We start from the raw sequence: 14,236 nt of genomic DNA on the forward strand, positions 1-14,236 counted from the left end.
ACAATGGAGGTACTTAGTCAGGAATGTATGTGAGAACTTTCCATTACTCCACCCATATTTAGGCATACCTTAAGGGGAAGATAAAGTTGTAAAACTCCTTACTTAACAATGAAAAAGTCCCCAACCCATACTTATAGTGAGGTCAAAAGCCCTTAAGCTAGGTCTATTTTTAGATCTAATACAAAAGGGTGCTAAGTACCTATGAAGGTCAAATTAATCACTAAAAGGGCAAGCTTAGCAAAGAGATGTGAAATACTCAGAAGTTTTAGTCTACCCAGAGAAGGTGATAACAAGATGTGAATTAAGAAGATGATAACAAGATGTGAATTAAGAATGATCAGTCCTTTGGAAAGTATCTATTGTAATTGGTAGATGTGAAAATTTAGGGGAGGTGACACAAGAGAAATTCTCTTTAAAAGGAGCTGTCTGAACCAGTTCAAAGGAGTTCCAAATAGTTTAGCTTTGGTAGTTGAGTTGGAGCTGGGACTAATTGGAGTAGCTAGGTCTCTCTGAACACTAGAGTTTTGCTTGGGACAATCTTGTGGTGAGTGATTAAAGACTGACTTAGTTTTCTCTCTTAAAAGAAAGGCCTAGGCCATTGGCCTAAGCCCTAGCCTTCCTATTATTTCCTCTTACTCTGTCTCTCTCCCTTTCTTTAATTCCTTCATTTATATTAATTAAAATCTCCATAAAACCCAGCTGACTTGGGTATTTCATATTTGGGAATTTTTCCTGTGGCGACCACTTATTTTTGATATAAAATCAAGACACTAAAAATTATCTTTACAGTTTGGGCAATTCACAGTCTTGAAACACCATATTTTCGCAGTCACAGTTTATGGCAACCACTCTTTTGTCTGTTACAAGTTAAAGCAAAAATCCTTTTTGTCATTCAGCCATTTCGACTCAGTCAGATTGATGAATCAGTTACTAGGGTTTTAAATATGACTGGAAACTGATCATCGAAATTTAACAATGAAGGAAAGACTATATAAGAAATATAAATAAATGGAAAATTGAGAAGATACCTAACTTATGTTTTCTTTTAAAAATCATTATTCAAATGATGATGATAGTCTATAAATGGCTTCCACCTTCCATGTGGAAGCTACATTATTCCATACTATATTCCATCTATCTTAAAATTATACTTGATGAAAACATGAAAAAAGTCAATGTTTTCACATGATTTTTATAGAAAATCGCATACCTATAATTATACAAATAACCAAAAAAGTGTGTAGAATATAAGATCTTGATGATGATATTATTTGACCCAGCAGAACATTCTATAATTGATATTTTGCTGAATACTCATATCAAATGAAATTTAAAACTGGATGAAGGAACCACCTAATATGCCACCAAAGTCCTAAGAGTAATTTTGTGCAAAGTTCAAACAAAATAAATATTACCTATTGCAAGTAAGATTATCTATATGCTCTGATTTGCAGATGCCATTGTACTAATTGTCTTAAGCTTTGGAACAATATAAAGCCACCAAAACAGTGAAAAAAAATTGATTCAAACTTTTAAAGCAGTAAAATAAAGTTGATGAAGAGTACATATTGATCAGGCTATGACATAAACTTTGATTTCAATCCATTAAATTTATTAAAAGATTAACTTGAACAAGTCCTAGTAGACTCAAAATTGAGTGGTAGGATGAGGGATACCATGCAGTGAGCTACTATTTCCTTGGTAACATTACCATGAACTGTACTACATCATGATCAGAGAAGAATTAAAATTACAGATCACCTAATGGCCAATGGACAACTCAAAGTTATAGCATGTTAATAATGAGAGTATTGGGATGAAAGAAAGACACTATATTCACGTCTATGAATATATATACACATACATATATATAAGGTTCTACATATCATATATATATACCTATCTTGAATGCAAAAAATAGAATTAGTCTTACATTAAGAATAAAATGATAGCATTTCTAATGTTTTAAAAAAAAAATCTGAGGAAACTCTATGGTCTGATTCCCTATGGAGAATATGTTAAAAACATAAGCAAGAATTGTATAAAATAAGGTGGGGAGGTACTGTAGCAGGTATGGTAGATGTGCGTATCTGCAATGATGGAAACAAGAATCCACTAAGAAATTAAGTAATGCCATTTACTAAGTAATATTTATAGCTATTGATATCACATTGTTATTTCAAATCTTACCAAAGCATCTCCGTCCATTGTCAGACAATATAAAACTTGTGGGGTAGACAGTTTGGAAACTTCCTGGAGTATTCGTGCAAGAGCCAAAAAGGCAGATGTTGGGATCTTCATTATATTCATTTATATCTGTAAAATAATAGGAGAAATGATACATAATTACCTTTCTTGACACTAATTTTATTAGCTATATGTTTAATATCTAAGACTACTTCAAGACAGTAAGTAAAACAAAAAGTACATAGATTTGGGGTTAGGAAAAATTCAATTTAAATCAGATTTGAGCCTGTGTGACCCTGGGCAAGCCATTTAATTTCTTTGTGTCTCATCTGTAAAATGGGCATTAAACTAGCACCAGTCAAAGGGCTGGATTATTGCTACTATCAAGTGAATTAAAACACATAAATCAATTTCCAGATCTTAAAGCTCTATATAAATGCTAGTATTTTAAAACATGAATTATATACAAACATTTAAATTTCATTGCCATTCTTCAAAATTGAAAATTATCTGCTACTATATATATGCATATAATGTATATAAATATGTCTCACTGAACTTATATACACATACATACATACATATATATATATATATATATATATATATATATATGTACAAGTATATAAGCAGTGAGGTAAAATTAATAAATAACTGATCTCAGGATTCAGGAAAACCTGGGTGTGTAATCCTGGGTGGGTTCCTCTACATTTTATTGATCTAGAAAACTCTTTTAAACTCTAAATTATAGAGAAATTCCTGATCTGCCTTAGTAAAGGGAATTTCTTCATTTGGGAATTCTCCGAACCAATAAAATTAGTTCCAGAACATAACTTATGATTGTATGTTGTGGGAGACCTGCTCAAGGATATAGAGGGAAAAAAAAAGGTCTAATCATTATCTAGAAGCAATCAACTTGAATGAGAATGGCAACACAAATCCTACTGTAACACAAAGTAAAATAACCTGCAAAAAAACCAAAGTTTGAGTCGCAAAATAGGGAACAGTGCTTACTATATGTGAAATGAAAGCATTTTCTTACATGATCTCATTTGATCTTAATAATCCTATAAGGTAAATGCTTTTATCTCTATTTTAGAACTGAGGAAACTGAGGCAGAGGGTTAAACTTTCAAAGCTAGTAAATATAGGAAATAAAAATATTTTCAGATATACAGTGATTAAATCCCTGGATTCTTGATTTAAAGATAAAGGGAAATGAGCCTTTTGGGATAAGGATGACTAGAAAAGCATTTAATATGTGCAAAGCACTACGCAAAGTGCTGGAAATACAATTAGAAAAGGAAGGCAGTCCCCACTTTTAGGCAAGGGAGTCAACACATATTGCAGGTTTTAACTCTAAGTAATATTTAAAAACAAAAAACAAAATAACAACCAAAAAACAATCCCCAGGGCACAATGGCAAAATATCTTCCTTAATGTTATTTCCATCAATAAAACTACATATGTTTCTGATGTTTAATCATTTAACAGTGCTGAAGTTATTGTTTTACAAAAACATTCTTTATGAGTGTTTTGTAAACATATCTGCTGAAGAGGCAGGGGCTACAATACCTACAAAGTAAGTTGCCACAATCACACAGACACAAGTTGCTTCCTTGGACTATGGATGGCTATGGAAGCAGAATCTGTGTTTGCCGGGTGGGGGACTGTTATTGCTCAAGTTCTTGGGCTCAGGATTTGGTGCTGTTTCCACCAGAATCTGAGGAGAGGTAACAGAAGAGTCGGTTTGATTTTCGTGTTCTTTATTCTTATCAGACAAAGTCTGATTTTTTTCCTCTGAAAGTTTAGGAGACCACATAAGTTATCACTGATTTTATGTGAGGATTATTTCCACCACTTTCTGATTTTTGGAAAGTTTTCAGTGGTATTATTCCTAGCTTGTTTCCAGTTAGTGTGCACCAATTAGTCTTAGAACTGGTGAGCATCAGAAAAAAGTTGGCCTTACCAATGCGATTTTCACTTTTTACATCATAACCTGGGCAGATGCATCGAAATGATTCATCTAGGTTCTGACAAGCTTCAGGAGAACAAGAGCCCAGCAGGGTAACACATTTATTAGTATCTTGACAGAGACAGAAACAGATATAGAAACAGAGATGTTAAACATCTGACAGGTATTGATTACAAAAAGCTACTTAGTGTAATCTCAACAGAAATTCCACATAAATCTAATGATCTTTCTAATCATTGGAGTTAAATCCTCTAGGCATATAGATAGCAAATTTTATACTTGGTCTTAGAATTCTTTTATTAACTTTCTTCCTCTGCCTTCTTTCATGTAGATGAGGTAGACTCAATCTTTGACTACATTATTTTATACTTCTAATTATTTCTCTTTCCCATTCATCCATCCAATACTTCTAATTATAAAATTTTTCATTCAATTTAAAAATTCTATCAAAGTGTATGTATTCTGAATGATTCACTCCTTTTTTCATTTTTAAAAAAAATATATTTTCTTTACTTTTGGTAAAGAATTTTTCTAGTGAGTATTTTTGTGAAATACTTACCAATGTAATTTTTGCCATCTGGAGTAAATTCATATCCTTCATTACACAAACATTTGAATGAACTAATTTCATTAAAGCATTGCCCATTTCTATATACCTGTCCAAAAAATGAACCACATTCATCTATATCTGTAAGAAAACAGAAGAGGATAACTTTTAGGGACAAATACTTTTGGGGATAATTTTTTTAGAATGTTGGAATATACATATTTCACCTAAAATATGTATTAAATACCACTGTAATTTAATATTTTATAGGTATAAAATCAAGTAATGATTTCTGGCATTTAGAAGCTAAAGAAAGAATACTTGTATAGTTAATATCTTCATTTTGGGGGGAACAATAAATATATGTAAGGATTTAATTTGATACTCTAAAATACAAATTTTGCTCCTCTGCATTTTAGATTGCTACATTTGGATATACACTAAAAATTACCAACCTTTACTCTGGTAAAGAACTTTAAACATCTAAAAGACAAGTAAATATCATGTGGAACACTGGATTATAATTAGAATTTATATATTTGTTAAATTAATAGTGGATTTGAAAACTAAGAATGTAAGATATTCTGCTTTTCACCAAAGGTTAGAATTGACTCCATATCAGCCAATTTCTAAAATGTTTTAAAAGTGTATTTAACTAGAACCACATCCTTTTCACACTCCTCAGTTGACTATCAGAAATCATAGTCCAGTGCCTACTTGGTGGGAGTTGAATATAATACTCTTAAGCATTTACTAAATTGTGGAATTACAGGAAGATTATGTAGGATATAGTAAGTAAAAGAACAACAAAAAAGGGAGAAGTATGTTCTCCATCTACCTTATCCCAGTTACCTTTTCTAGTATAGCATAAAATTTCTGAACATAAGTCAAGGGATCTATTATACTTGTAATGTACCCTGGATATAAAAAAAAAAAAGAGGTATCAGTCTAGGAAAGTAATGTAATGATGACAAGTGAATATCTCTCTAAACCTCTAAAAATGTCTGGGAAATGTGAGAAAACTAAAATGTTCGATTATTAATTTTATTAAAAGTTTAAAAAAATCACTTTTCATTGAAAATTTCATTGTAAATTTCAGCTTCTTTTATTTATATTCAGTAGTTTGGGGTCCTAACCATTATTTATACAAATATTTTTGTGGAAAAAGAAAAGCAAATTCCAAAGCATAGTTCCAAATAATGAAGAAACATAAAATTTTCGAATAGGACCTATTCACAAGTTGAGGATGACCTGCACTTGAAAATAGGAAGGTCCTTCATTTTATAGATGGGGAAACTAAGGCCCAGAGAGATTATAAATGAAGAAATTGAGGCTCAGAGAGGTTAAAGAATCACATGAGGGGGCAGCTCATTGAGAGTCAGGCCTAGAGTTGGGAGGTCAAATTTGGCCTCAGACACTTCCCAGTTGCGTGACCCTGGGCAAGTCACTTGACCCCCATTGCCTAGCCCTTGCCACTCTTCTGCTTTGGAACCAATACACAGTATTCGAAGATAAGGGTTTAAAAAAAAAAAAAGAATCACATGACTGTTAAATAGCTAAAGTAGAATTTGAACTCAGGTCTTCCTAACTCCACATCCAGCACTCTTTTCCTATAACACCAGTTCCCAAAGTGTGGTCTGGGGACACTCAGGGGTATTCAAGATCTGTCAGGGGAATCCATGAGATAAAAAATATTTTTTATAAAAATGCTAAAATGTCTTAATTTTCTAACATGGTAAAGATTAGTGATTATAATCCATGCAAAAAAAAAGCATAATTAAAATGAGAAAAGGGGCCCAATTCCAAAAAATTTGAGATCCATTGCCCTAAACTATGTTTCACATTGCATAAAATTTTCTCTGAAAAAAATATAGGGACAAAGCTTTTCCTAGGCTGCAAATAAAATTTCTTAAAGCTTAAATATATATAGTAATTCCAAACTTTTCTTTAGAAAATAATTTCCTTAAATAAAAAAAAAGAAATTAGAAGTATTAGGATAGTATGAATAGAGAATAAAAAGAGACATGGAAGAAGGGACTGAGTTAAAGTTGCCACCTCTGTGAGATCTTGGGCAAGTCACTTAACTGGGGCTTCAGTTTCCTCATCTGTAAAATGAGGGGCTTGAAGAAGACTGATTTTGAGGTTCATTCCAACTCTGATTTTATGATTTTATGATCTACTATCTTGACTGAACTGATTGGAGAAAAAGTAGTCATTTTGGATGGTCTTTTTATTTAATTTCTTGCCAAGTTGACAGAAGAGACTAGAGCAACCATTTGTTTTGTGATTATTTAAACATAATCTATAAAAAATCATAATTCTAATTAGAAATATTCTTTAAATTATGTCCTATTTATCCTGCATGTAGCTTTTAAACAAAGCTACATATTTGATTGCATATTGTCTCCCTCTCATTAAACTGTCAGCTCCTTGAGCTGTTTTTTGTCTCTTTTTGTATCCTTAGTACTTAGTAAAGTGCCTAGCCTAGCACAGGGTAGGCACTTAATATTCAGTGATTACTGTTGATCTAAAATATTACAGATAAATAATATAAAAATGTGGTTACATACATTTGTCATTCTAATTTTTCCTTAATTTCATTTTTAAGAATACAATACGACAATGGAAAGGGTTGGAAAAAATGATTGAAGTACTTACTTAGACAATCATTATGATGAGTAAGTTCAAACCTTGGGTAGCAGTGACAATTATAAGATCCAACTGTGTTTTTCCATGCTTCACTTCCACACAGATGATCAGATTCATTAACATCTACAAAGAAACATTTATATAAAGGAACTATTTTTCTCCATGTCTAATATTGTATGAAAACTAATGAATTATATCCATGAATTTACTCATTTTTTGTTTAATAAAACTTCCCAAATGCAATTAATAAAAGTCAAGTTTGAATCACTGTAAATTTCAAATTGCAGATTTTAATAATGTAATGGATTTTTCAGAGTATTTGTTAGCTAGAACTGTAGTAACAATCTACTTTCAGGGGATCTGTGTTAATAAATAGAAGAAAGCTATGTGTAATTGCCATTCCCTTACATACTACTAGTTCTTGCAAGATAAACTTTTTGGAGGAGTGAGAACATAATTATTAATTATGTTAAATATTCTCCAGGAAACATTATTTACATTACTAGTGTGGTTAGCACCTCACTGAAATCCAAATCAAAATGGTGACATCTATAAATTAGAGGCATCAAATTCAAGAATACTATTATATGTGAATAACCACAATACAATTGTTTCCAATGAACTTTTCAAAGAATCGATGAAATAACTCAAATGGAATCAAAAGCATGTCACTAGTTTCCATTGAAGCATAGAGAATACATGCAAAAACATTTAGTAAGCATTTACTTTGACACGTATAAACTTGTTACCATAGATAATCTATCTTCTCTGACCCTAAATAACTTCACCTGGAAAATGGATTGTAAAAATACCTAACTAGAATAGTGGGAAGACAAACCAAAACTTAAAACATTCTGAAAATTTTAAAGTACTATATATTTTATTTGTATTCTTAAAAAAATACCAATCAGTTCCTAATATAGGCTTCCCTTCCTCTTCCCAATAACAACAAAAAACAATTGAGCAAAACTGACCAAAACAGTAGCCATACCTGACAACATAAGAATGTTCTGCATCCATATTCCCTCATCTCTCTTCCAAGGTAAGAATGCTATTTTTTATCATCTATTTGCTGGGCTCAATATAGGCCATTGCACTAATTTATTCAGATGCCTTTTAAAGTTGTTTTCATTTAGATCATTGCAGTAATATAAACTGTTCTGGTTCTGCTACCTTCAGCCACTCAGGTTTATAATGGGCTCTGCCCATTTTTTTACCACGCCTTCTTATGTCTGCTTTCACAAGATCTTTCACATCTGACCCCTGCTCTCTACTCACAACTAGTACTTCCATTCAGACTCTCATCTTTGACCTGAAATAATTCCAATAAATTAATTGGTCTCTCTTCTTCAAGTCTCTCTCCACTCCAATCTATCCTATACACTGCTGCCAGAGTGCTTTTCCTTAAAGCACAGAACCATGTAACTTCCCTGTACTACCAGTGGGTTCCTATTGCATCTAGGATAAAATGTAAACTCTACTGTTTAACTTTCAAACTCCTACACAACCTGAAGCCCAACCTCTTGCTCCTATCTCTCAATTTTGGGCATTTTCTCTGGCTGTATTCCATGCCTGGAATATTCTCCATTCTCTATCTGCCCAAATAAAATCTTTTATTAGAAATCCTCTTTAGCCTTTTAATTTTTACCTCATCTCTATCAATGATTTTCTATTAATCTTGTATAGTTCGCTTTGTAAATATTTGTTTGCATTTTGTCTTCCCCATTTGATTTTAGCTCCAAGTGCAGAGATTCTTTTGCTCTTTTTTACAACCCTAGCACTTAGAATTGTGACCAGTACATAGTAGGTACTTAATGTTTATTGATTAAGTGATTGAACTAAAGTAGGTCCCTGTCATAATTGTGGAAGCATATTAAAGCTGAAAAAATGTATTCATACTGTTAATTATACTGTATAATTTTTGAAAAATTAAAATCTTGGCCTAGTAGCCTGAAGTAATACTAATAATAGTCTCATTAAATACTGTTTAGATGACTGAAAAAGCTGTTAAGTGCCTACTATTTGCATGACACTAAGCTAAGTACAGAAGATATCAATGCAATGAGACAGCCCTCCATACTAATGGAGATGACAAAACATATAGAGAATTGGTGGTATAAAAGACAAGCAATTTTATTTCATTGTTTTATGTCTCCTTACAGTTTCATAGTCTCTGCATGTAATTCTATTAGATACCCAATATTATAATGATGTTATAATAATCAATTGAATAAGGAATAATCCCAATTATTATTTAAAAGAGTAATTGTGTACAAGAATCAGACATCAATAATTACAGCATGCTTAAAATTAATAAAAGAATTCCCTGTAGATATCCTTGCCAAGAGAGTATGTGCATTCCTTCAGTGTCTTGGAATGTGCCCCTTGTTTCTAAGGCTGTAAGTTCATAATATTTCATTTTAGCTTTGAAGAAATTACAGAATGGCCTTGGCTGTCTTTACATCATAACACATGGACAGGTAGTTCACAGATAAAGGGTAATCTGACTTTAAGAGGATGCCCTGCTTCCAAGGGAAAACTTCTAGAAAAAAGACTGCTTGGCAGACCTCCTTTAAACTGAATGTGTATAATCTGGCTCATTTATAAAAATCGGTAAACTGATGAGCTTGGAGTCTCAGGCTGTACTGGGGATTCCTGTAATTTACAAAATTTAGGAATTCACAGTAAAGTCAGTTCTACTCAGAAGCTTGCTTCCCAGTATTTTTTTTTTTTACAGACTGGCACTTCACAAAAACCAAGAATTTGGAATTTAACACTTATGCCTTGTGACACTTTGAGGGACTGAACTAGGACTCCAACTCAGCCGAGTTTCTTATAATTCTGCTTTTAAGAGGCAACCTGATTCTGGACTCATTACAGGTACTTACTTTTTTTTTTCTTTTAAAATATTTTATTATATGTTATTCTTAGGAATTTGGTGGATTTGAGGATCTATTCTGTTTATTAAATGTTAATTTAGTTTTTTGGTTGATTCTCAAGCATACTGTAGTATAACATACCATCTGCAAAGAGGGATAACTTAATTCTGTATTCTAATTCCTTTAATTTATTTCTCTGTTCCTATAACTGGAGTGAGCATTTCTAGTACAGCATTAAATAATAGTGGTGATAATAGGCATCATCGCTTTACCCTTGATCTCCTTGGGAAGAGTTTTAGTTTATCCCCTATTTGTTGATGGTTTTAGACAGATACCACTTATCAATTTAAGGATAGTTCAATTTATTTAAAAGGTTTTTATAACAAATGATTGCATTTTGTCAAATGCTTTATCTGAATCTAATGAAATAATCATGTGGTTTGAATTAGTTTTATTATTGATGTGGTTAATTATGCTGATGATTTTCCTAATATTGAACAATCTTTGCATTCCTGGCATAAAATCTGCCATATCATAGTATATGGTTTTATGTAATGTAATCTCTTTGCTTGTATTTTATTTAAAATCTTTGTACCAATGTTCATTAGGGAGATTGAACTATAGTTTTACTTCTGTTTTAGTTCTTTCTGGTTTATGTATCAATGTCATATTTGTGTCATAAAAAGATTTTTGAAGCATTCCCTCTTCCTCTCTTTTTCCAAATAGTTTTTGTATTATTAGTTGTTCTTTGAATATTTGGTAGACTTCACTTGTGAATCCATCTGGCCTTGAGACATTTTTCTTATGGAGTTCATTGATGTTTTGTTTAATTTATTTTTCTGTGTTAGGGTTGTTTAAGTATTCCATTTCCCGTTTTGTTAATCTGGGTAGTTTATATTTTTTGTAATGATTCATATATTTCACTTAGATTGCCAGATTATTTGCATGTAGTTGGGGAAAATAACTCCCAACAATTGCTTTAATTCTTCACTGGTTGTGATTTTGACTTTTTCATTTTTGATAATAATAATTTGATTTAAAAAAAAATCAAGTTAATTTTTTCAAAAAGTCACTTCTATATTATTTATTATTTCAATTATTTCTTACTTTTTATTTTTTTACTCTCTCCCTTGATTTTTAAGATTTACATTTTGATGTTTAATTGGAGATTTTTGATTTGTACTTTTCTAGCTTTATTAGTTGCATGTCCAATTCACTGATTTGATCTTTTTCTTTTATTAATGTAAGTAATTATAGATATGAATTTCTCCTTAAGTACTACGTTGTCTGCATCCCATAAATTTTGTTATGTTTCCTCTTCATTTTCATCTTCTTTAATGAAATTGTTTCTATGATTTGTTCTGTCACCCATTTGTTCATTAGCATATTATTTAGTTTCCAATTAATTTTTAGTCTTTCTGCTGCCATTTGTTGAGTGTAATTTTTATTGCATTGTGGTATGAAAAGTATGTATTCAATATTTCTGCTTTCCTACATTTGTATGTGAAATTTTTATGTGGTCAATTTTTGTGAAGGTGCCATGTACTACTGAGAAAAAGTAATCCTTTCTGTTTCTGTTCATTATTCTCCAGAGGTCTATCATATCCAACTTTTCTAAAATTCTATTTACCCCCATAATTCCTTTCTTATTTTTTGTTTGGATTTGTCTACTTCTAATGTAATTATTCCTTTATTAATCTCAGTGTTATGCCATTTGGTATATATGTGTTTTAATGTTGATATTGTTTCATTGTCTGCCATGCCTTCTATCATAATTTCCTTCCTTAACTCTTTTTGTCTGATACTGTGACTGTTCTCCCTAAAATTGCACATATTTCAAAGTAATGAGTCTATAATGTTAAGTTAAAAAAAATCTAAGTTGGGAGATTTAAACTGCTTTTGAACATGATAAATCTTAATTCTCAATTACAATTCAGACTGTTTAGAAATTAAAAACTTAGAATTGATTAAATTCCTGGCAAACCTACTCTAACCTAGTCCTTACACCATCCAGGTAAAATGATTCATATGGAAATCATAATTCAGGGTTAGCAAGTTATCTAATGGGATGAGTTTTCTCCTTCAGACTTTATAGGGTTATTACTACTGTAATGCTGCAGACTTTGTTGAAAGTACCTTATTCCAATATGTTTCAATAATCTAATGTTCTTTAAAGATACTAGATTTTTATCAATATTATACATGTTGCATATTGTTTAGTGTAATTTTTAGAAGTTAAGTTTTTCTGTTTTTGACTGGAGGAACTTCTGAATTACATTACATATTACAATCTAATAAATGTATCTAAACTATTGCAAAACTATCTTTCTATAAGTCTGAACATAGCTTCATTATTCTCCCATTACTTATCTTTCAGGTTAAAACCATTTTCCTACTTAAACTGTAAGGAAAGGGAATATTGGTCCTATTACATAAAGTGACTAAATTGAAATGTAATAATAGTGACAGTTTTTCATGTGGATGGAATCTAATGGATAAATCTAGTGGATAAAATTTGCTGAAGTTTCTATGTGTGAAGGTTTAAACAAGTTATGATAAGTAGAAAATTATTTGAATTATAAAGTCTATATCAAAGGGATGTTTACTATAACATTTAATGGGTTTAAGAATATTAAACATATCATGAATGTGAAGATGGAATTAACTCTCCCCTGCCCATTTTAAAATTTAATCACCAGAATCAAAGACACCCCACTTACACCTGAGTGGGAGAGGTCTATGGCCCACCTGTACTATTATGGGTGATAATCAGAACCCACTGACTGCCCTCTAGGCAGTCCTAAACAAAGCTTTAGCTGTAATTGGTTCACATAAAATGGAAGGAAGTCACATGAAGTGAAGAAAAGGAATGGTCTTTAAAAATGCCAAGAACTTCCTATGAAGATCTTGATCTTGAAGGAGCTCCAGCTTGGGATCTTGGAGAACTACCAAGTGAGTGAATGAAAAAGGCTGACTCCTTTTCCTGGCTTTCCTTGAGGTACTAGCCTCTGGAGGGGAACCCTCATCTGGGAGGAGGCCTCTTAGCTAAAACTTTTGTTAATTGCCCCTTAGTCCCTCCTGCTGGGGCTTCTGGAGCCCTGCCAAAGTAAAGCCAGGGCTTGAGCAATAGTCTACTTCATTAAGCTAGATTTCTTACTCTGCCCTCTTTCTCATTTCTCTATTTTCACACTTTCCTTCCATTTTATAAATAAATTGCTAAAAAAAATCATTTGGAATTGATTAAATTCTTGGCAACACTACTCTTAAATAATCTAGTCCAACCCCTTACATTTCTGGCCCTTACATCATTCAGGTAAAATGATATTTCTTTTTATTTTGAAAGTAGTTTTTTAATTTGAATCTCTGCTTAAAAAAATAACCAGCCTGCTGATCAGAAATTTGATTAACACCATAAATCTAGGTGCAAATCCTTTCTAAAGATACTAAACAAGCTCTGTTATTAGCACAGAGAGGGAAAAGCTTGTTTTGAGGTCAGCAAGCAACTGAAAAGCAAAACAATGTTTTTTGTAATAAATTGGGGTAAAGAAAAATGAAGAGATAGACTTAGTCTCTGAGTGATTTGAAAGAAAATTGAAGAAAAGTTACATCTACATCAATTCAGAAAATTTCAGTTTCCATTGGACACTTTTAAAAATAGTAGAATACTGTTAACTCTAATTAATACTCCTTTGATGTTTTCAATAAAAGCCAATACTGTAAAGTTATTATACTAAAAACTATTATATATTATTGGAATAAGACTAGTTGGAAGAAAATTTTATCTGTGGAAAATGTGGAACTTCCTGTATTGGGAATAATGGTAGTAATGATTGCAATTTGATTTGGAGGTAAAATAGGGAGATAGAATAAAGAGACAGATTATTGGAAGTATTGGGTAAAAGCAAGTAAGAATGACAGGACAATGGGGCAGAAAATTAAAGTTATAATCTGTGTTAACTGTGTGAGAAGAAGGTTTAAAGGTAAAAGGTTTGAAAGTTGT

General features: G+C 31.8%; 1 protein-coding gene across 5 annotated transcripts in view; it reads right to left on the reverse strand.

Moving 5' to 3' along the window:
* LOC100010760 (fibrillin-2) overlaps positions 1 to 14,236 on the reverse strand; it is a 170,558-nt gene that overhangs the window by 55,571 nt on the left and 100,751 nt on the right. For all 5 annotated transcript variants that reach the window (XM_056824701.1, XM_056824700.1, XM_016431337.2 and 2 more), the window contains 4 exons: positions 7,367 to 7,480; positions 4,721 to 4,849; positions 4,156 to 4,272; positions 2,191 to 2,316 (listed from right to left, as the gene is read on the reverse strand). In XM_056824701.1, the coding sequence (XP_056680679.1) occupies positions 2,191 to 2,316; positions 4,156 to 4,272; positions 4,721 to 4,849; positions 7,367 to 7,480 (486 nt within the window). The remainder of the gene's footprint in view (positions 1 to 2,190; positions 2,317 to 4,155; positions 4,273 to 4,720; positions 4,850 to 7,366; positions 7,481 to 14,236) is intronic.

The sequence above is a fragment of the Monodelphis domestica genome, chromosome 3, assembly GCF_027887165.1.
Source record: "Monodelphis domestica isolate mMonDom1 chromosome 3, mMonDom1.pri, whole genome shotgun sequence".
NCBI lineage: Eukaryota > Metazoa > Chordata > Mammalia > Didelphimorphia > Didelphidae > Monodelphis > Monodelphis domestica.